General features: G+C 57.5%; 9 protein-coding genes across 9 annotated transcripts; 6 read left to right on the top strand and 3 right to left on the bottom strand.

Annotated features, from left to right (window-relative positions):
* The first annotated feature begins 1,072 nt into the window (after positions 1-1,072).
* Positions 1,073-2,038, top strand: GGS23DRAFT_463831 (GroES-like protein). The gene has a single exon (XM_051514148.1). It carries the CDS (start codon positions 1,176-1,178, stop codon positions 1,749-1,751), a length of 576 nt encoding a protein of 191 aa, XP_051373506.1. The 5' UTR covers positions 1,073-1,175; the 3' UTR covers positions 1,752-2,038.
* On the bottom strand, positions 1,967-5,027 carry GGS23DRAFT_463896 (uncharacterized protein). The gene is made up of 4 exons (XM_051514149.1): positions 4,655-5,027; positions 4,379-4,567; positions 4,275-4,326; positions 1,967-4,208 (listed from the first exon to the last, which is right to left on the bottom strand). Exons 2-4 carry the CDS (start codon positions 4,473-4,475, stop codon positions 2,327-2,329), a joined length of 2,031 nt encoding a protein of 676 aa, XP_051373505.1. The 5' UTR covers positions 4,476-4,567; positions 4,655-5,027; the 3' UTR covers positions 1,967-2,326.
* A 347-nt stretch (positions 5,028-5,374) lies between these two features.
* Positions 5,375-6,763, top strand: GGS23DRAFT_463803 (uncharacterized protein). Its single transcript, XM_051514146.1, has 3 exons — positions 5,375-5,593; positions 5,712-5,872; positions 6,203-6,763. The coding sequence occupies exons 1-3, from the start codon at positions 5,583-5,585 to the stop codon at positions 6,604-6,606; spliced, it is 576 nt and encodes a 191-aa protein (XP_051373504.1). The 5' UTR covers positions 5,375-5,582; the 3' UTR covers positions 6,607-6,763.
* Positions 6,764-7,380: 617 nt separating this feature from the next.
* On the bottom strand, positions 7,381-8,827 carry GGS23DRAFT_463810 (Phox-like protein). The gene is made up of 3 exons (XM_051514147.1): positions 8,130-8,827; positions 7,762-7,940; positions 7,381-7,699 (listed from the first exon to the last, which is right to left on the bottom strand). The coding sequence occupies exons 1-3, from the start codon at positions 8,709-8,711 to the stop codon at positions 7,636-7,638; spliced, it is 825 nt and encodes a 274-aa protein (XP_051373503.1). The 5' UTR covers positions 8,712-8,827; the 3' UTR covers positions 7,381-7,635.
* A 5,245-nt stretch (positions 8,828-14,072) lies between these two features.
* GGS23DRAFT_463739 (uncharacterized protein) lies at positions 14,073-14,904 on the top strand. Its single transcript, XM_051514145.1, has 2 exons — positions 14,073-14,759; positions 14,851-14,904. The coding sequence occupies exon 1, from the start codon at positions 14,117-14,119 to the stop codon at positions 14,528-14,530; it is 414 nt and encodes a 137-aa protein (XP_051373502.1). The 5' UTR covers positions 14,073-14,116; the 3' UTR covers positions 14,531-14,759; positions 14,851-14,904.
* On the top strand, positions 14,430-15,726 carry GGS23DRAFT_463707 (uncharacterized protein). Its single transcript, XM_051514144.1, has 3 exons — positions 14,430-14,759; positions 14,837-14,925; positions 14,990-15,726. The coding sequence occupies exons 1-3, from the start codon at positions 14,657-14,659 to the stop codon at positions 15,383-15,385; spliced, it is 588 nt and encodes a 195-aa protein (XP_051373501.1). The 5' UTR covers positions 14,430-14,656; the 3' UTR covers positions 15,386-15,726.
* Positions 15,727-16,846: 1,120 nt separating this feature from the next.
* On the top strand, positions 16,847-19,399 carry GGS23DRAFT_561826 (CDP-alcohol phosphatidyltransferase). The gene is made up of 4 exons (XM_051515980.1): positions 16,847-17,246; positions 17,310-17,419; positions 17,499-17,624; positions 17,688-19,399. Exons 1-4 carry the CDS (start codon positions 17,228-17,230, stop codon positions 18,726-18,728), a joined length of 1,296 nt encoding a protein of 431 aa, XP_051373500.1. The 5' UTR covers positions 16,847-17,227; the 3' UTR covers positions 18,729-19,399.
* Positions 18,994-19,784, top strand: GGS23DRAFT_463535 (uncharacterized protein). Its single transcript, XM_051514140.1, has one exon. It carries the CDS (start codon positions 19,259-19,261, stop codon positions 19,745-19,747), a length of 489 nt encoding a protein of 162 aa, XP_051373499.1. The 5' UTR covers positions 18,994-19,258; the 3' UTR covers positions 19,748-19,784.
* On the bottom strand, positions 19,590-21,076 carry GGS23DRAFT_463550 (Oligosaccharyltransferase subunit Ribophorin II-domain-containing protein). Its single transcript, XM_051514141.1, has 4 exons — positions 20,790-21,076; positions 20,521-20,722; positions 20,153-20,440; positions 19,590-20,060 (listed from the first exon to the last, which is right to left on the bottom strand). Exons 1-4 carry the CDS (start codon positions 20,936-20,938, stop codon positions 19,821-19,823), a joined length of 879 nt encoding a protein of 292 aa, XP_051373498.1. The 5' UTR covers positions 20,939-21,076; the 3' UTR covers positions 19,590-19,820.
* Position 21,077: the final 1 nt, after the last annotated feature.

The following is a 21,077-nucleotide window of genomic DNA, read 5'->3' as shown; positions in this document are numbered from 1 at the left end:
CACCTACCCCATTCGCCCCGACCCCGTTGCCGAGTCCCGGGAACCCGGTCTTGGCCTGCCTCGAACACGTATACTCTCTCTCTGCGGCCCAGGGACTACTGCGCAAGACTCGGGGCGCCACAGCGAAGCGCTAAGCCCTGTGTGCCGGCCGCAATCGAGGCGGATGTAAATCCCCGCCCCCCAGCTGCACGCGGCCCTTGCTGTCACAAAAGGTTACCTACATCTGCGCCGGCGCGCGCAGACGCGGGAGCAGCGGTGCCGCCCGCGCGGTCTGCCCCCGGCCCGCCAGCACGAGCCATCCTCGCCCTCCGCTCTCCCCCCCCCTTCCCTCGCAAGCCCCGCGGCCGCCGAACCAGTTGCGCAGGCCATGAGTACGTAGCCATGACAGGCGCCCGCAACAATTAAGAATGCTTCCCTTCTTTCCCTTGCCCCTGTCCAACATGGGGACAAGGGGGGGGAAGGGAGCGAGGGCCTGGCAAGTTTCTACCCCGAATTTCTACCCCAACCCGGCCCCCACCCTAGGCCGAGCGCGGGCAACGTGGGGCTGCGACGATAGAGAGACACCGCGCGATGACGACTTCGTCTCGCTCGCTCGACTCGCGCGCTCTCGCGTTCCGCCTAGAGGCGAGCGCCTTTCGCCAGGGTCCGGTCGGTAGGTAGGTATGTCGCCGCGGAACCGGCGCTCCGTCCCGGGCAGGATGGCGGGGGAAACCGGGACGCGTCGTGGCGAACAGCGGTGCTGTAGGATTTCTACTCCAACGACGACGCGGAATGGCCCTTCGCGCCCCCCTATTATCTTCTCCAACGGGAGCGGGCCCCGCGGAGGAGTCACGTCGGACGCGGATTTCTAAGCGGCGCAGGCGGGCAAGACAGGAGTTGAATTATGCTGGGAGTTTTCTTTTACTCTCTCAAGGTGGAGTGGTGAGGGAGAGGGAGAGAGGGAGAGAGAGGGGAGGAATCTATATATAATGGACGTCGGTCTCGCTCTTCTCGGGACCATCTCGTCGTCGACCTTCACTCTCACCCTCTCGACCTGACAGCAACACGCGCAGTAACCAAGACAAAGCCTTCAACAAGACCAAGCAAGCATCCGATCGACCTCGCTCGCAGAGCTGACCCTCTAGCGCCAGACCTCCCCAATCCAAGCAACGCCCAGCCACAGCTCTCATTCCGCCATGTCTACCCACACCGTCTACCGCTTCGTCGAGCGCCGCGGCTTCGAGGGCCTCCAGGCCTTCACGGAGCCCATCCCCGCGGTCGGGGAGCACGACATCCTGGTGCGGGCGCGCAGCGTCGGGCTCAACTTCCGGGACATCGCGATCGCGACGGACAGCTACCCGCTGTCCGTCAAGGACCGGGTCATCCCGTGCTCCGACATGGTCGGCGAGGTTGCCGCCGTCGGCAGACTCGCCACCGGCTTCGCCGTCGGCGACCGCGTCATGGCGCCTCCGGCCATCACCTTCCAGGCCGGCGCCGTGCCCCCCGACCACGACACCTTCGGCGGCCCCGTCGACGGCCTGCTCGCCGAGTACACCGTGCTGCCCGCCCGCGCCACCATCAAGCTGCCCAAGTCCCCCCACAGCTTCGCCGAGTGGGCCGCCTTCATCGGCACCGGGGCGACCGTCTGGAACACCTTCTACGGCAACAAGCCGCTGCTGCCCGGCGAGTCGGTGCTCCTTCAGGGTATGATCGTTTTCCCTTTCCCGAGCTATCTATCCCCCCCCCACCCCCTTTCCCTCGATGTGAGGTGAGAGGACGAAGAGAGAATGGTACCTGCTGAGCGGAACCCCGGCTGACACGCAGTCTCTAGGAACCGGGGGCGTCTCTCTAACCGCCCTTATTATCGCCAAGGCCGCCGGCGCAACCACCATCATCACCTCGTCCAGCGACGCGAAGCTCGAGACGGCCAAGTCGCAGTTCGGCGCCGACTACACCGTCAACTACAAGACGCACCCGAACTGGGCCGCCGAGGTGCTGCGCATCACCGAGGGCCGGGGCGTGGACCACGTCGTCGACATCGGCGGCTTCGGGACGCTCGAGCAAAGCCTCGAGGCCGTCGCTCCCGGGGGGACTATCTCGCTGATCGGGTTCCTCACGGGCCTCACCATCGACAGGAAGACGGAGATACTCCTCTCGGTGCTGAGCAAGTCCGTCACCGTTCGCGGCATCATGGGCGGGTCGAGGCAGCAGCTCGAGGAGGCGGTTCGCCTAGTGGGCAGCCGCCAGCTGCCCGCGCCGTTGGAGAGGACGTTCAAGTACGATCGGGAGGACATCATCGCGGCGTTCGAGTACGTCGGCTCGGGGAAGCACACGGGCAAGATCTGCATCAATCTAGACTAGGGCCTGCTAGGAGGCGGAGGCTAGCGCCGATGACATTGTCAATCTCGAGAACGTGAGCGCCTTGGAATATCTCGGCCCATAATCTGATTACCGTCGAGCCCATGCGTCGGAGGTGAGAGGCCTCGTCTTCGAGGACGTCCAGCGTGTCGGCCAGGTGCGTCTCCTGGATGATCTCGGTGACGATCTGGAGAAGCTTCCGCTCGGTCTTGCGCAGCGTCTCGGTGCCGTAAGCGCTGAGAGTCGCCGACGTCGCTTCGAGCCAGTCTCGGAGCAGCAGGGCGCACTCGAGGCTGCACAGCGAGTGCTCGACCGTCCATATCGGCGTGTTGGCACGAGCCATCACGCCGATCCCAAGGCGCACAGGTACGCTGAGCGCGTGGGCCGCGTGGATGAGAGCTTTATCGAACTGCTTCGACCTGCCCATCTCGGTGCTCCTATCGGTAATCCGCTGTATTTCCCCAGAGAGGAGCCACCGACAGGGTCCTATCTTCGAATTTAAACGAACGTAAGCTAGCCGATACAGAGCAGTCGAACTAAGCCCGAGCGGGCCTTTGGGAGACGACGGATCGAGACTCGATTCATCGGTGAGTTCCCACGAGAGCTGCCAGTTGCGGAGGGCGGTCTCGAACGATTGCACTGTAGCAGGTTGTAGGGAACCCGTAGAGTGACGGTCGACGTAGATCTGTTGGAGCAGTCCGTGGATGAGCACGTAGTTGGAGATCGAAGACACGCTCGAATCCTTAGGGATCCCGGTGCCATCGAAGAGGGAGCGGAGTCCTTGCTGGAATTGACGCTCGACTTGGAGGGGGGTCTGGCGCCATTGCGATGCGTTTTTTGTAGCCCAATGCTCTGCAAATCCGGGCAGAAAGAGGCCAACTTCGTGGTTCAGGAGCAGTGGAGGCGTGCCGAAAGCGATACAATGTAGGTTGAGCACTACATAGGCAGCGAGTAACGTCCTCCGCCTTTCCTCGACGGCAACCCACGATAGCCAGTCGACGTCCGGTGGCATCGCGTCCGGCGTCGAGATGCCATTCGCTCGCACCAGCGAGGCGAGCTGACTGCCTATGGATAACGCATCCGGCATGACCTTCGTGTCGGCCCACGACGCGAAGGATATGAGCAAAACGAGCGTCTGGATCGTCCTGAGGTTGCCTACGGTGTTCGGGATCGAACCGCCTCGCCCGGATACCAAATCCGAAGCCAACTTGAGCTCGTCTCGGCGCATCCTCTCAGAGAGCATCGCCTTGGCCATGAAGTACAGCTCGTAAGACTTGCACGTTTCGTATGCGTACAGCGACCCGAGAGCGGCTACGGCCAGCAGCAGTTCGATGTCCCTCCGCTCGGCTACGAATGTGGCCACGTGAACGAAGGGGAAAAAACGCTGGACACATCGAATGTATGTTTCCAGGTACCTAGTGAATACATTTCTAGACGGCATGGAACACGCAGTCGGGAGCACGTCTGCGTGGGATTGGATCTGCGCGCAGAGGTTCTCGTAATGAGACGCGCTGATCGACCACGGCGCAGGATTGGCGGTGGCGCCGTCTTCCGCTTCGTTGTCTGCTGCTGCATTGCCGTCGTTTGCCGACACGTCGCTCTCGTCGTCGCTGTCGCCCAACGAGGGCAGCTGAGAACTGAAGCGCTGGAAACTGCACACGCGCGGGGGCCTGGTGCTTACTGGCACGTCGAGGAGAGAAAAGTCGACGTCGAGAAGCGTGGCGGGCAAGAGATCCTGAGTCGCAAAGTCCGGATCCCAAAAGAAGCCGGGGTCACTTACACCGACCACGGCCTCCCCATCATAGGCTGCCGGCGCCTGCGTCATCTCGGGGCGCGGGTGCGATATTCTCGTGTGGCGAGCTAGCAGGTCTCTATATAGGTACGGGAAACGGTTACGCAAGCGGTCTCCGAGCCCGAGACGAGGTCTGTCTGCTTACCGCCTGGCGAAACTCTGGCCGCACGCGCAAGCAAATGGCTTCTCGTGCGTGTCTGCTGGCTGTTAACCCGGGAGACATGCGAGGTTACACGCGGGCCGGCTTACGCGTGCGCTCGTGGCGAATGAGATGCTCCTGTCGTTTAAATTGCTTGCCGCAGTACAGGCACGGAGCCACGACGACCCTGGGCCGGCCTCGCGGCATGGTTTGGAGAAGGCGGTTAGATCTCGCGAAGTCACGTCGTTATCAGCAAGAAAGACATATTCCCTCCTAGGCTGAGACTGGCGGACCACGAACTACCGGAGCTTAGTCAGTCCAAACACCGTATCGTATGCTAGATCACCGGGGTAGCGGTGTCCGGCTGGACGGGAAACGCGCAGTACCTAGAGGGTGATTAGGGCTCGGTTTCGGAGGGGCACGTATAAAACATAGCAAGTATTCTATAAGCGAAAGTGGCTGGGTTCCGTGATATCGGAGACTGCATAGGACACACGAGAAGGAGAGGCGGAGAGTTGAGTCGAGGTGACGGGGAGAAGCGTGGGATTTCTCTCCTCGGTAAGCACTAAAGCATTGCGTGCCGTTGCCGACAATCACCTGCCCCCATAGAAAATACCTAAAGTGCGCGCATTACGCGACCTGGCCGACAAGTCCATCACCCGTTGAGCCTCGCCGCTCGTCCCCCAAGAATAAAAGGATGAGAGGCGTAAATGCACGTATTGACACATCGTAGTTTTAAAGATATAGGCGGGTACTAAGTGAGTAGGAGGAAGCAAGTAATACCTAAGTAACACTGCGCATATTACACCGCAACGCGAGGCAAACATGCACTTATGCAGTACCTAATCTAAGCGCCTCTTCGCTTAGTCGAGTTGCAGGGTTACGTGCATATGTATAGGTAACTACGTTATGTTGTCCTGGGGCTGCGTCGTCGCCCTCAGCTCAGTTTGCAGAGTGCACCTAGCTTTTTTTTTCCTGCTAACCTCTCAGGGTCCGACCGACTGGTAACTTGCATCAAACCAACTTCTCGTCTACATTACCTATCTACCTACATACACATATATACACACACACTCTCTCAGCCTCCCTGCCCCCCATTCACAACTCGTCTCTCTCCCTCCCTCTCTCTCTCTCTCAGTTGGGCAGCTATCAGCTCCCAAATCGCTGCAGATTCGAGAGCCTTCCATCGTTATCGCCTAAGGCACACCCTGCCGTTGCGTGCAGCATACCTGACCGTAATAAGCGAGAGCGACGAGGAGAGAGCGCAGCCGTAACACCACACAACCGCAACCGCAACCGCAACCGCCATCAGCCATGTTGCGCTGGTGAGCAGCCCCCTCCATGAGCACCTCCTCCTCTCTCCCGTCTCCCTCAAAACGCCCATGAACTGCCCAGAATGAGAGTGCTGAGCTGACCGGCCCGCCGTTGGCGCGCACGCAACAGGTACCAGAGAAAGCTCGCCTCGCGGCCGCTGCTGACGCAGAGCGTCACCACCGCCGTGCTCTTCGCCGTGGGCGACATCGCCGCGCAGCAGGCCGTCGAGAGGAAGGGCCTCGAGAAGCACGAGTTCGCCCGGACCGGTCGCATGTTCCTCTACGGGGGTGGTGAGTTTTTCCCTTCTCGTCTCTCTCTCTCTTCTTGTTTGCTTTTTCCGCCCTTCTTCTTTTCTTCCCGGCTTATTCAACTCAACGTTTGCACCCCCCCAAATATGAATTATGCATATGTCCATCCCGTCTTACCCCCCACACACACCGCCAACTCCCACAACCCCCAGGGCGGAGTTCCCCTATCGAGCCCCCTACATCTCTCTCTCCGCCGCCCCCACCCCCACCCCTAAAAACTCACCCCTGTCCCCCCCTTTTTTTTCTTGGAATTTGTTTTTAGGAAGCAACATGCTCACACGACCTTCCGTCTCCCCTCTCCCCGGGATGCAGCCGTCTTCGGGCCCGCGGCGACGACCTGGTTCGGGATCCTGCAGCGCGCGGTGCGGCTGCCCAGCCGGGCGGCCGAGGCGGCGGTCCGCGTCGCCGCCGACCAGCTGCTCTTCGCGCCGATCGCCATCGGCGTCTTCCTCTCCAGCATGGCCGCCCTTGAGGGCAGCGACCCCCGCGAGAAGCTCCGCCGCAGCTACGTCCCCGCCCTCACCACCAACTACCTCATCTGGCCCTTCGTCCAGCTCGCCAACTTCGCCTTCGTGCCCCTCCACCACCGCGTCCTCGTCGTCAACGTCGTCAGCATCGGCTGGAACTGCTACCTCAGCATGGTCAACAGCGGCACCGGCACCGGCGCCGGCGAGGCCGAGAGCGACGGCGCCGAGGCCGACGACGGCAGCAAGTGAAGCAGCACACCCCCGGACTCTTTTCTTCTTAATCCCCTGCCCGCTGCCCGGCCCCTCAGCTGCGTTGTGGTGTAGCTTGTGAACCCGGATAGCTAGCTAGCTGGTTGGGGGTTGGCTTCGGTATGGTAGTGTGTGACAGCCGAGATAAACTGAGATGAGCTGGAGCTGCTGCTGCTGCCGCCGAGGCGAACGATGTGTGTGGAGGCTCTTATCGCATACTTATTGATTCCGTCTATACGACCAATGACATAGATAGGGGTAGATGGGTGGCTAGATGGGTATAGAGAAAGAAGTGCTAGGCAATCAGCAAAGCTCAGGGCGGTACGGATGTGATATAGACGGCGATGCCACGACGGCCGGGCATGGTTCTGTTCGGAGGCGATCTTCTTATATCAAGACCCAGAGAGGGAGAAACAATATAATGAAGAGCAAGCAGGGGTTTGCTAGTCGCAGGCACGTTGGCATGTAGATGAGGCGTTCCGTCAGGCGCGTTCTCGTGGTCAGGTTTTATTTTTTTCATGTAGGGCAAAAATGTCTGTCTCCTGCGCGGGTCTCTGTCCCTCCCTCTCTTGCTTTCCGTCCCGTGATTTGATTTTGCGGCGCACCGTCTTGTTTTTTTCTTTTTCTTTTTCTGCCACTCAGAACTGCCCGGTCGAAGAAAGGAATATGGTTCACCTTCCCGCTCGGTTGATGCTTGCGGGTTGGGGCCACTCCATTCGGTGATCACGCTCGTCTGAAGCCTGCTGAGTTCAAAAGGCCTCCCCAACGCGTCTGAGTCTTCGTAGCTGTTCGCTGCGGGAAGACGCGAGGAACATCGACTTCCCACCAAGGAAGTATCCCAACCGCATCCTTAGTCTCTTCATAAATTCGTCATAGTATCCAAGAGATTGTGTTCGTACAGGATTAGCATTACTTCGTAAATAGTCGCGTCGTGGTCGAATGAGGTCCCGAGTTAAGGGCGCCAGGGCCTAATGCGCCACTAGTCATTCGAGGAGACGCTCGACACCGACTCGCCGTTTCGGCCATAGCTCATGAGAATAAGAATTCCTTCAGCACGGGGGACCCAGAGAATTCGGGGTTCAGTAGTATACAGCTGCCCGCCGCGTCAGCAAGCAAGTTACCTTCAGCTGAGAAAAGAGCGGTGGGTGTACGTACTTGAGAAAGTATTGCAGGCCCGCCCGGCGCTTCTCTAGGAACCTAGGCCTAAACTTGGACACGAGGCTCTTGGGCGGCAACTCTGGCACGGCCGCCTCGAAGTTTGGGAACGTGCGCACCAGTCGCCACCGGAAATCGTCAAACTCGGAGTACCGCTTGCGAATGTTCATATAGCTTCCCTGCGCGCGGGGGGGGGGGGCGTACTCGTGGTTAGCTGGTTCTGTAAAGCGAATTCGTGCGGTGGCAGTTCCCCTTCAGCACCCCCACCGGCATCCGCATCCGACCACAAGACATCACCGCCTTCTCACGAGACGAATGGGACGGGAGAAAAAAAAGAGAGGGGCAGAGGGGCGGAGAGGAGAACTCACGCTCAGCGTCTCGACCCGTATGTTCCAAACCACGAAGGCGCCGATATTCGTCGTGCTGCCGTTGACGGTCACGTAATCGGTGATCTCCACGCTCTTGGCCCAGCACGCGCTGCCCCGATCGTCGGTGCTGCTATTCTCGTTATCGCGCAAGGTAATACCGCCACTAGGGATCGAGTCGACAGACGCGCTCGAGACGTTTCTCGCGTGGCCCGGGCGGCGGTCGGAGCTATTGGCGCCGCTATGTGTCCAGTAGGGCGGGGACGCCACGGGCGAGGTCACAGGCGAAGAAACCGGCGAGACATCTTCGGCGGGGCTAAGCACGTTCCCCTCTTCGGTTCGAGCATTTGGTAGAGGTGTGTCGATTCCGGGGAGGGTCCGCGGCACTGATGAGGCGGCATCTGACTCTGTCTCGGTGTCTGTTTCAGTGGCAGGCGGCGATGGCGGCGGGTGTGGACGCAGGGCGGCTTGGGGCAGGGCGGCTTGGGGCAGGTCCTTGTGTACGCTTTCGTCCACACTACTGCCTCCTCGGCCCGTATCCTCTCCACTACCATTCGAGTGTTGTGTCTCTGCTGCCGACGCCATCCAGCCAAGCGCAAGCAAGCGCAAGGGCAGGGCACCTAAAGTTGTGAAGGAGTTGGGCAACAGATCGGAGTGGGCACAGCGTCAGGACGCCCAGGTCGTGATTCGGTCGCAGGTGGGTCGGGCTTGACGGGTGGGCGCAACTTGAGCTGACACAATGTTTTGCTGGAAGGGCGAGGGCGAGAAGACCTTAAGTGCCCAACGGCTTTTGGGTTGATTCGCGGTGGTATCGTTCTTAGAGTAGGATGTCGAATTGGCACACCAAGGAGGAATGGACAGGCTGGGGTGTGCTGGAATGGAGGAATCCGGCTCCAAGAAAGTTGGTTACTTTGGTGTGCTGAGCTGAAAAGGTTGGACAACGTATGTGTTTATTGGCATCGGGTCGCAGACCTGGACTTGAGTTGAAGGGAAGAGAAAAAAAAGAGCGAATGCGATAGGATGCTACGAGGTACGAAAACGAATAATGCATGACCTTATCCCGCCAACCGCTCAATGATACAGTGGACCAGCCAACGTGGGGTCGAAACATTAAAGCCCATCAGGCCATGTCGCAACTTGTCACCACTTTCGACAACTTTACAGCCAACTCATAACTCACCAAGCCCAAGGTCAAACAGGCCAGCTGTATTGCTTGTATAACCATTCATCGGTTTGCTTATGACTATGAGGTGCTACATGAATTGGGCATGGCATAGCATCCGTAGCACCTCACACCTCACTCACACCGTACCGTGAGACTCTCTCTCCCTCTCCAAGATCGCCGAGAAGGATTGATGTGTGTTCCCCTCCCACTACCACACACAGGTTACTCGTCGATTTACCCTGATCCCACATCGTACATCGGTCCCATTGGTCCACGACTGTCTATAGAATCTCCAATCGGCTGAGGCGATAAGCCAGAGACGGGTATCACCCGGGTAAGTGTTGCCGGTGCTAACTAAACTACCTAACTCGGGCTTGCTTAAGCACCTAGCTAGGTAGTAAATCAAACTCGATAAGCGACTTATAGACCTAGGTAGGTAGGTAGATAGCGAGTGACTGTGTTACAGCTGAGCATGAGACACGATATCCGACTGTCGTCCCATATATGAACCAATACTGCGACGAACCTGCGGCCGTACTACAGCCCAGCCTTTGCATTGCCAATTCCGTAGTTAACTCGCAACGCATACCGGATAGACCACAGGTGGTAACCCTCCTGTTGCCCAGACGGTATGTGCTTAGATCTGCTGGTGATCGTAACTCCGGGATACTATATAGTAGATTAAACACCCGGCGAAACCAACATACCCACCGCGTAGTACGTCAGCCAGGCAATGATTCAGATCTTATCTATTTTTTAACAGGGCCAGGCCATCCGCTTCCGTCCTCTGAGTGTTTCCGATAAGCGGGAAGAGGCGAGCGAATTGTGTCACGTCGACTGTCAGTTATCATTCGCGAGTCCTGAGTCCGGCACCACCGCCGCCAAGCCACCCGGGGAAAGGGCTGGTTGCTCCTATTCGCAGCATTCTTCGTGTGACAGCGACGGCGTGTATTTTTCCGCGTTCGGAAGGGATGCGACGCCATACAGGTATACGACGCATCTCGCACGAAGAAACCCGGACCTGTCGAAGTCCCTAGCGTAGTAGGTAGGTAGGTTTCACCACCGGAGGGGGAGGATAGGAAAGAAGAGAGTAAAATTAACTGTACCCGAATTCTCACTCCAGAGCGACGTACACTTCCACGATCGCCTATCGCCGCAGAATGCTGTTCGTCGTGCCGTTCTAATACTGACAACCAAAACCGAGAGCGATATAAGCCTGGCTGGCTTGTCGACTCTCGGGGACGTCCTCTAATGGCAATGACCTACGTAGATGGGGCTTAACGCTAGCGCAGCAGACCGAGACTGGCTCGTAGCGGGAACGGAGACAGCACGGTAGCGATGCATCGATGAATCTTTCCCATTTTACTTTGGAACTAGGGCAGTCTGCTAGGCAACTTAGCCGGCACCATATCCCACCGGCACCATATCCCACGAGGTACCTATACGATGTCGATGTCTGTATTTTACGTTCGTACTCCTAAGATAGTCTGTGCGACGGACGGGGAAAGAAAGCCATCAACTACTCAATCTCGGGTTGGGCATCTACTGTCCTTCCTTCTTCGCCCGTTCCCTGAGCGAGAGAGAGGCAAGGGAAGGGGAGGGAAACCGTCAGCGGAGAGAAAGTAGATAGATATATTTCTGCTTGCAGGGGCACCGGGTCTTAAAGAGAGCGGTGAAATGCCCCCTCCTCCTCCGCGACTGGAGAGGGTGATCAGTCTATTTGAGGCAAAGAGAGTCACGGAAGCCCTATCGGTGCAATTCCACGCAGACGCGGTTGCGGATGATGAGCCGTCGCGTCGGCGTTGTCCCGCCATACTGTGCACTGTTAGGTAGGTAGTACGTGGTACATAGTTATGCGTTTGGCCGCACGTCTACTTGCTCTTCGGGTATGCCATGCTTAAGAAGAATCATTTGGTGTTTTCTTTTCTGGCTAAGGCGCAGTGTGATGCCCGTTGAATCACATTATTAGGAATGGATTGGTTTGAGACATCGTGTCTCGGGATATCGAGGCGAGCGAATCGATGCTTGTATGTATGTAAATATATCATGACAAGATGCGCACACACGCCGACGAATCGGATTTGATCTGCAGATTTACCTAGTGTTATGGGTGACTGGTTAGTACCTAGGTATTGGCATCAGCGTCAGCATCGGAAGCATCAGGTAGGTAGCGAGCAGTATTGGGGCTCAGTATATGCCTGCCTTGGTTATGATAGGGCGATGCGATGGCAGCTCTACATCGATACATAAAACGACCTGTAAGAGATCTATCATGTCGGGTTGAACTGTCTGAACCGGGGGTGTTGAGACAGTGCTACGCAGCCATGGGAGAGGTGCCCTCTCGAAAGCCGTTGCTCGACTCCATCAGTGGCACGTCCACGCATCTGCAATCAGTGCACTGTCTGTATGGATATATTATTACATGGAGAGAGGGTGTGGGGGACTGGGGGTTCTGGTCGGAAATCCTGGCAGTCCTGAGGAACGCGAGCCACTTTGCGCTCTGTCTCCAGTCGTCGATCCGCAATGGCCCGGGAAAGACTGGGCTGGAAGTCTTTCTCCGGGTTGGCCATTCAGCGGTGGGAGGGGTTCGCTTCGAGGCGGCACGTCGTAGGACCGCGCATTTGCTACTCGTCTGAGGCGACGGAATATTCTCGAGCGTGGTTGAATCAGCCGATATGGCGAGAGAAACACGGCGTGCGTCGCAAAGTGCCCGCATGCGAGAGGGAGAGAAAGGAAAGAGAAATGGCCGGCTCAGCACACCACCCTGCGATAAGCGAGTATTTGTGGTATGTGGGAGGTTACCTACCTATGTAGGTGGAATAATGATAATACACATTCGTACACGTACATTTATTTCCGTGCGAGTGTGTGTGTGTGTGTGTGTTGATGAGGCATACAGGTTTAGGCATTCCATTGTATTTGTATCCGCCTACGTAGGTAGGTATACATAAATAGGGGCCTGCCTAACGCACCTATCTCGTGCCTCCCGGACGATATGTCGCATGCATTATCACGCTTCGGGATTCAGTTAGTCCAACCCTTCCCGACCGCAATACGAGAACTGCCCCTACTAGCAGGAGGCGGGCTCGCGATGCAAAGGAAGAAACACAACGAGGATGACGGCAAGTTGCTTTCCCCAATGGGCATCTGATCCAGCTCCCATCCAATGGGAGACCGGGCGAGCGCTGGTCGACGGCAAACGCGAATCCTCCAGCGTGGCACCGCACTCTGTATGTAGGTTCTTGCATACCTCCTACGAGCACACACCACCATCACCACCCATGCCACCTTTACGTCTAAATATGCATCCATCGTCATATATGTATGAGTATGTACTGCGTTAGGTAGGTGGGTAGGTAGGTATATATATATAGGTGTATATCAACCAACCACACACGTCGGTTGACCCATACGTGCACGTACACATACACCCAGACATGCATTAGCCACGTACTCTACGGATTTGTGTACAGCATCTCAGCAGGCAAACGCTTTGGAGTTGTGGCTGCGAGGATAGCCGAAGTTTCAAGTTTCGTCTGCCGTAGGGGCGTATCGGATGATGGACACAGGTGATCGACATCGAACCCGTCTGTCAGAATGGGAAGCTAGACAGAAGCTTGCGTCGGCGCCATTTCGTTTGGGCACGCATTTGCTCATCACGAAACAGAATTGGCTTTTTTTTTTCTCGGGTCGAATTTGTGTTTGCTTGTTTGTTCGCTGCCCACCGATTGCGGTGTTATGCCAGGCCAAAAATCGATTTGAGTCTACTCGGGACAAAACAGGGGGGGCTCTCGTGAGGCTCTGTCACCTGAAAGGGGACGAGCTTTGTCGGTACTACATGTGTATGTATGTACTAGTATAGGGTAAGATAGGTGGTGAGGGTGCTCGAGTTGAGAGCCAGCGCCGAGGCCCGGTTGCCCGCAGGCGAGACAGAGACAGAGGGGGGAGCGGAAACAAGTCGTCGGGGCGCATTAATGGACTGCGATAGATCGGCGGCTCGAGACTTGGGGTGGAAATGACACGAGAGCCAAGGTAGTAAGCGTAACGGAGTTGAGATAGAGGTGCATGTAGGTACATAACCTACCTACCTTGTACCCATCAACCCTGCTGTCCTGCCCATCTTCCCATCCCCATAATTCGGCCGGGCGCGCGGGCCCTCGTCGGCGTGTGTAAGCACAATATGCCTAAGACGTATTTTAGGGTATCACAGTGGATTTAGCATGGGAAACCGGCGCGGCCGTGCTGATGACAACTCGACGTCTCTGAGAATGGCCTGGTGGGCGGATTTATCGCGAGTCGATCTTGTCACTGTGCGGTGCAGCCGCTAATGCACAGATCCGTCGTGGGTACTGCGCAAGTAGGCACGCACTCTGTTAGCCAGCACGGATACCCCCGGGATACCTGCGGACCTCTGCGTGGTGGTGTTTGGGGAGCTAATATCCATATTAAATATCGGTGTATTGGGAGGGACGTGCCTTGTCTTGTGGAGGCTAGGTCCCTCCCGCTATAGGCATGTACATTGCCTAGGTACATACCTACATATGCATGCCTGTGGATGACAGTGCCGATCTAGACCGGTACAGGCTAGCTGCAGATGGGGTCTCCCGGCCCGCTTTAAGTGGCCTAATCGGAGGAATCAACTGCAGTGGATTAGTACGGCTACAGGTACCTCCGCACCCGCCCAAGGTCCTCTGTAGCTCAGGTACTAGCTCCAACGTAGCTAGCACTGCTACCTCGTACAATTAGACTGTAGTAAGGTGCTCGATGCATGTATTATGTATAGTGGATATGCTAAGACCCTCGATAGACAGGGAATCTCTCCTTTATGAGTACTTGTTGTGTTTTACTATTAATTTTTTTTTCTTTTTCTCTCCTTCCCGGTCCAATCTGGCCATGCAACCACCCAGCTAAGGTAGCTCCGTATCCCACATACCAGATGGTCTGTGTCTGGATTATAATCCAACACAGTACGGATTCCGTGCCATACCTACGCAAAGCCAATCCTCCCCCCCTAGCTTTCCTATCTTCTTCTCGGCGCCCTCGCCCTCGTGTCCCACGGTTCCAAGAGAAAACCTCCTCTCCTCTCTCAACATTCCTCTCGTTTTCCCTTCGTATTCCTAGGGACCTTCCTCTCGTTTTAATAAGTCTCGGTCACCCGACTGATCTTTTTTTGCCTCTCTACTTCTTCGTCCGCCTCCGTCCGGACCCTAATACTTGCTCTGCCGTACACTGGATTTAATACTGCCGTCGCCCTACTTATAATCTACGTACTTGATAATAGGAAGCCCGATACTCCGTCCTCAGCCTATACACCGGCAATCTTCCAGTAGCCATCTAGTACTTAATATCATTCACATACACCACGATGCCTTCGTTAAGAAATACCTTGGCTGCGGCTGTTGCTTTGATTGCTTCCGTCCGCGGCGACTATGACATCGATCCGAGCTCGGTCTCCCTGACGATCAGGAGTACGTCCTCTCCATTTCCTATCACCAACCGACTCGTCATGCTCTCGTGGAAGCAGGAGTGCTAACCGGATGTTCAGCATATTGGTGCCAGAGCGAGATCAGCACCTGCCCGCTGATTTGCCAACAGACGACCTCGGAGCCGACCTTGGTCAACGACTGTGACGCGGTAAGTCCCCTTCCCGAGGGACGTTTGGGGGGGTGCTCGCGTGATATTGACGCTTTTCGAACAGCAAACCCTCCGTTACGGCTGTGTATGCGGCGATGGAAAGCAACCGAACGTGTCCGAGTACTCATTGACGCTCCCGTACTTCGTCTGTACCGAATGGGGTAGCCAGTGTGTCACGGCGTGCGGACAAGACAACGCTTGCTCTAGCAGCTGCCGGGAGAACAATCCCTGTGGCGCTCGGAACCCGACGAGGGCGAACCAGACGTCGAGCTCGGTCCCGTCGGCTACGTCTAGCACGGCCGAGCCTAGCGACGAAAATACCATCTTCAACGGCCTAGACGGAAGCCAGCAGAACTCGGACACGCCGGGCAGCGGCGCCTTCCGTCTTGCCGGTAACGAGGGCCTCTTCGGCTTTGCCCTGCTCGGCGCCAGCGTCTGTCTGGGGATGCTGATGCTCTAGGGGACGGGTCCGCGAAGAGCGGCCCCATTTCGCCAAGAATTCTAGCAACGCCATCACAGCTCTTCTCCGGGCAAACTGCCGTTGGCCAACGATGGTTGGTCCCGGGATATGCTTCGCCAGTCTCCCGGGCGGACCGGCGGAAGCGAGTTGGCCCGGCTCGTATGCTCGGAGGTTCGCCGACATGACTGAAACCGATGCATCGGATCGCACAGTTAGCACGATCGCGCTCGTCAGGCCCGCCGCCACCGCGTACTCGTACCATCTCAGCATCAGTGTGGATAGACTCGGGAGGGGGTGTGGTAATTCGGATAATGAGCACGTAAATGGGAGGAGGGTTTGGGTACATACTGGTCGCGCGGCCAACTTAACCGGGGGCACAAGGGAATCCTAAGCAAGGGGCCCCAGACACGGTATCCGGGACTAATAATTCACAATGCAAACAAGGCTTGGTGTAGCTGTCAAGCCTTGGGTTTTCATCCTCACCGCGTTTCTCCCTAGGCGCACTTGAGCAGACGTGACGACACCATCACTAACCCAACGAGATGAGACGAGACGAGACGAGACCAGACGAGACCAAACGCCGTAAGTACATATACGCATGAAGGTTGGAGACGCTGGATCGGTTTGTAAGCTCCGCTACGCAGGGTCCTGGGTTTCCTTTTTTTTTTGATCATCCTTTCACATGTCAGGATCATCAAGTCGGCGTGAGCGAATCTACTGCGCCGTCTCCCTCTCTCTCTGCAACCGGTATTGGTTCCTGGCCGCCGCACGCGAGTTGGCCGGCCTTGATAAACTGGAGCCCCGCCTCAGCAGATGGTCGGCATTGATCAATGGTATTGGGCGTGTTGTGCCGTATCCAGGGGGCAGTACTGTCCTCCCATAGCCTGCGTCGGGGCCGAGATACCTAGTAGGTACTCCGTCCAGGCGGCCTAGGTCGTCAGAGAGGTGCATGCCTATCTAATCATAGGTACCTACCCACCCAACCTGCCTGGGTAGGTACCTAAGGTGCGCAAGGACTTCCAATAGTGAGGTCCATCGTATGTACTATACCCCAGAGGCAGAGGTATACACTCAGAATCACCTGGAGTCGGGTGGCAAGGCGGTAAGTGGCTACCTGTACCTAGGTAGGATTTGGCAACGCGGGCCAACCCACCCTGCTCGGAATCGGCACCCCATTTTGCATGTGGGGCTGTCTTCACCAAAGTCGCCAACTTCGACTGCGTGGGCGGTACCTGGGCCCTTACGTAGGTCGGTTAGTACCTACATGCCTGTGAGGTTAGGTAGTGTCGTAGTGCAGTTGCGTGCGTGCCCAGGTGTCAACAGCACGTACCTCTGCTGGCTGCTGGCTGCTGGCTGCTGGCAACATACTTGTTGGCACCCGGCGCTTCGCTGCCACTTCCGTCTATACCGACCGAGTCCCGCCCTGGCTACTTATTCAACAAATCTTCTATGCCACGCCCCTAAAATCTTCAACCCGCCCTACCACCTTCTCGCCACGTCTACCTGTCCTGTCGACGGCTTCTTCATGCCCTGCCCGTCGGCCCTGTTGCTTATTCTCTCTACGCGTTCTCTTATCGAGTCCCCATGGAGCTAGCACAGTAGGTAGCTCCTTGTCAGAACAGCCCCCCGGCAGGCGTCCCCGTGGACTTCGCCTTTCGCTGAGCCGGTCCAAAGGACACCTGTTGAATATCGATCGCTACCTACAGGCGCATGATACCCTCTTCTTTTTCGATTATTAAGTAGTCCTAGCGTTGGCGACTTCATCGGCCTGCCGTCGGCTCTCTATCGCATCGTCGCGGAAGTAGGAAGAAAAGAAAGAACGGAAGAACTAGCCCCCCCACGATGGCTTCCGGCAATAGCAGTACGTCAGACCCCGACGCCCTACACCGCGGAAGTCCGGTTCTAACGGAGCGTCGATGCGCAGAGAAGGCTGTAGCCGAATGCATCTCGGACGATGCCCTCACCCACCTGCGATCCTATAAATACTCCAGCGTCGACAAGTCCCCCGTCTCCTATTACATCCTCCGTCCCTACGTACGTCCAGCTCCTTCTCGACCCCCGCGATCGCCGCCGCGTGCTAGAACAAGAACATGGTACTAAGAGTCGGCTCTAGTGGAACGCGTTCGTCGAGCTTCTGCCGCTATGGCTGGCGCCGAATATGGTAACCCTCATAGGGTTCTTCTTCATCCTGGCGAACATCGCCCTGCTGGTTATATTCATGCCAGATTTGGTCGGACCGGTACGGAAGACCCCGGCGCAGCCTCGGTGGCGGATTTCCAGCTGACAAGAAACGCCTTTACAGGGCCCGTCGTGGTTATATCTGAGCTTCGCCTTTGGCCTCTTCATGTACCAGACCATGGACAACATCGACGGGAAGCAGGCTAGGCGAACCGGTACGTCGAGCGGCTTGGGCGAGTTGTTCGACCACGGCATCGACTCCTTAAACTGCACTCTCGGAAGCCTGTTGGAGACGGCCGCGATGGCCCTGGGAACCTCCAAGTCGGGCGTCTTTACAGCCCTGTGCCCCTGTCTCCCCATGTTCTTCTCAACCTGGGAGACCTACCATACTCACACCCTCTACCTGGGTTACGTCAACGGTCCTACCGAGGGTATTCTTATCGCGTGTAGCGTCATGGCGATCTCGGGCATCTACGGGCCTGGCATCTGGACCGAGCCTATTGTCAATATTGTCGGCAAGAATTACCTATTTGGATATGATGAGCTCGTCGGCGATCATTCGATTCGCGACATCTGGATCCTCATGATCGTGGGCTCCCTCCTCTTCGGCCACATGCCGTTCTGCGTCTTGAACGTCGTCAAGGCGAGGCGCAAGAACAAGTTGCCGGTCCTGCCCGTCTTCCTTGAGTGGATCCCCATGGCCGTGTACACGCTGTCGATCGGCGCGTGGCTGTACTCGCCCTACTCGACACTGATGCGCGAGAACCACCTAGTGCTGTTCTGCCTCACCATGTCGTTCGTGTTCGGGCGCATGACCACCAAGATGATCCTCGCCCACCTCACGCGCCAGCCGTTCCCGTACTGGACCGTCATGCTGGGACCGCTCGTCGGCGGCGCCGTCCTCGGCAACCTGCCGTGGTTCGGCCTTGCCCCAGTATCCGCGAAGGTAGAGCACTACTACCTGTGGGCGTACTTCGCGTTTGCGTGTGTCGTGTACTTCCGCTGGGCGTATCTCGTCACCACGAGCATCTGCAGCTTCCTCGGCATCAACTGCCTCACGATCCCGCGGGAGAAGCAGCTCGAGAACAAGCGGAAGCAGCAGGAGGAGAAGCTCCTGGCGAGAGGGGGCGCTAACGGCGCTCCCAATGGGAAGAAGTCGCAGTAAGCTCACGCTTACGGCGAGGGTGGACGCAAGGGGGGGAAGGAGCAAAGTAAGGGGTGGATAGAAATTAATGAATGGGACTAATGGATGAGGGGATGTATTATTATCATTTTCCTCATTGCCATAGAGAGTGCGTACGCGGGGCGCACGCATGCATCGTGAGAAGAAGCATAAGACATAGAGAACAGGCTTAGAGCCACATACAGCAGGGCCCGGCGCGCGCCACGCGTTCCGCAGAACTGAAATCCACCCTCTCCTCGTCCCCACCCCCTTCTTCTCTCTTTCGCTTCCAGGAAGGCAGCTGGGCAGCCGGCGCTCGGCTCTCTGCTCGAGACCGAGCCACGAAGTGACCTGGTAGACAGACAGACAGAGAGGTTGGGTAAAGTAGGAGATAGAGAGGCACAAGATGGGGGGCGGACAGGCGGGGACCACCCAGAACCGGAGTGAAGCAAGTCTCTCCCGCCGGGCGGAATCGGCGAAGGGCAGGCTCGTGGCGCGGCGTGGCGTGGCGTGACGAGCTTGCGGTGGGAGGAATGCCACCAGTATGGAGTGAAGAGGAGGTATTCCCCCAGAGCTCTCCGGGAGTAGATAAAGTGCCGACCGATCGATCCCGCGACGAAGGCAGACAGACATATGAACGAGCACGGACACAATCACGCACGCATGCCTACCACCTTTGGCAGTTTCTCGGTGTTCCTACCGTAGTCATTATTTTCATTCCCCTACTAGCCCTCCCGTTTTCCCTACCCCTCATCCGCGTGCTGCCTTTCTTTTCCTGCGGGTGTCTATGTAGGGACTCGAGCTCCATGGCCTGCTCTGCTCTGCTCCACGCGTCCACGCTCCAGTCGGTGCGGTTGCAGCGGAATGCTATCGTCATATCGTACCATTCGCGAAGGCCCGCCTGCTCCTGCTCCTCCTTGTCTGCGGGCGGAAACAGGCACGGTGCGCAGCCCGTAACTACACAAATAAGCAGCCACACGCACGCCAGTCTCTCTCCGCAGCTAAGACTGGCGCTTTTCTAACCCGGCGTCCCGCAAGGAAAACGCGCAAGGGCGCGCAAGCGCCCAACGCATGTGCGTATCGGGGTTACCCCGTTTACCGCTCGCCGGCGAGGCGGCGTCTCTGCACTTCGCCGAGGGCCTTGGTGCTGCTCAGGAAGGTGACGGCGCCGACGAGGCCGGCGACGGGGAGGACCTGGAACAGGTTCCAGCTCCGGTAGTAGAGGTAGAAGACGCCCTCCATGCCGACGATGGAGCCGAAGAAGACGACGTGCGCGACCGGGGCGGCGCTCAGCGCTTGGGGCAGGTGCGAGACGTTGGCGCCAAAGGAGAGCCACTGCGTGTTATTTTCGCCACGGTTAGCGGGGCGGAGAAGTTGGTTAAGAAAGACGGGGTGGGGGAGGGGGAAAAGGGTTCGGGTAGACGCACGGCAATGTAGAGGGCTGGGAGCGCAGCTACGACGAGCAGCACGAAGGCGATGGATATAATCTTGGGCGGGTTCTTGGGGTCGTCGCGGAACGTGTGGTAGATCTCCTCGCGCTTGCCGTAGCGCAGCGGCTTCTCGTAGACGATGGGCGTCGCGCCCGGGTTGAGCTTGATCTCCAGGTCGAAGAGGTGCTTATCGAGTCCTTCGGCAGACCCGAACGAGGCCAGCACCAGGGAGACCCGGAGGGGCTCGGTCGCGAGGGCAAGTTGGACGGGCAGATCGCTATGTTTCTATGACAAGTAAGAACTTGCTGCAGATTTGTAGTGCCTACTGCTTCCCACCCCGGGTTATATATAGGGTCTGTACGTACGATCTCGACAATCGCCCTGCCACTCTCCTTGACGGTCAGAGGGAACGGAGCCTCGAGCCCCGAGATCGGCTCGCGGAGGACTAGGAAAGCCTGGTGAGGGCGCTTGGCCTTGCCGCCTTCCTTGGCTGTGAGGAGCAGCTTGAGGGTGTCGGTGTTATCAAAGACCACCGGCGTCTGAGGGACGGGCGACTTGTCGCTGAACCTGGGAGGCGCCGTTGTTAGTTTGTGCTGTGCCCCCTCAACCTTGCCGGGTCGTTCCCCCAACTCACTGTTGAATACCCTTCTCCTTGGCATCGACTGCCGCTTTCTTGGGGCTCACTGTGAGCTTCGCATCGTCGAAGCCCCAAGAGGGAGCTGCCTGAACTGCGCCTGCAGCTAGGAGCAGGAGAGAGGGCACAAATGAATGTAGGAACCGCATTGGGCCGGCTCGCTGATCCAGCTATCTATCTCTTGCGTGGTGCACAATTGGGGACCGACAGGAGATAAGTGTCGACGTTGGGCCGGGGATGTTCAAGATGTCGACGAGGAAAGCTGTTTGGTGTCGTTGGCGGTGCTGC

This window comes from Durotheca rogersii (genome assembly GCF_024521655.1).
Source record: "Durotheca rogersii strain YMJ 92031201 chromosome Unknown GGS23scaffold_6, whole genome shotgun sequence".
Classification (NCBI taxonomy): Eukaryota; Fungi; Ascomycota; class Sordariomycetes; order Xylariales; family Xylariaceae; genus Durotheca; species Durotheca rogersii.
The sequence above is the reverse complement of the archived record's forward strand: the minus strand, read 5'-3'. Positions and strand labels throughout refer to the sequence as shown.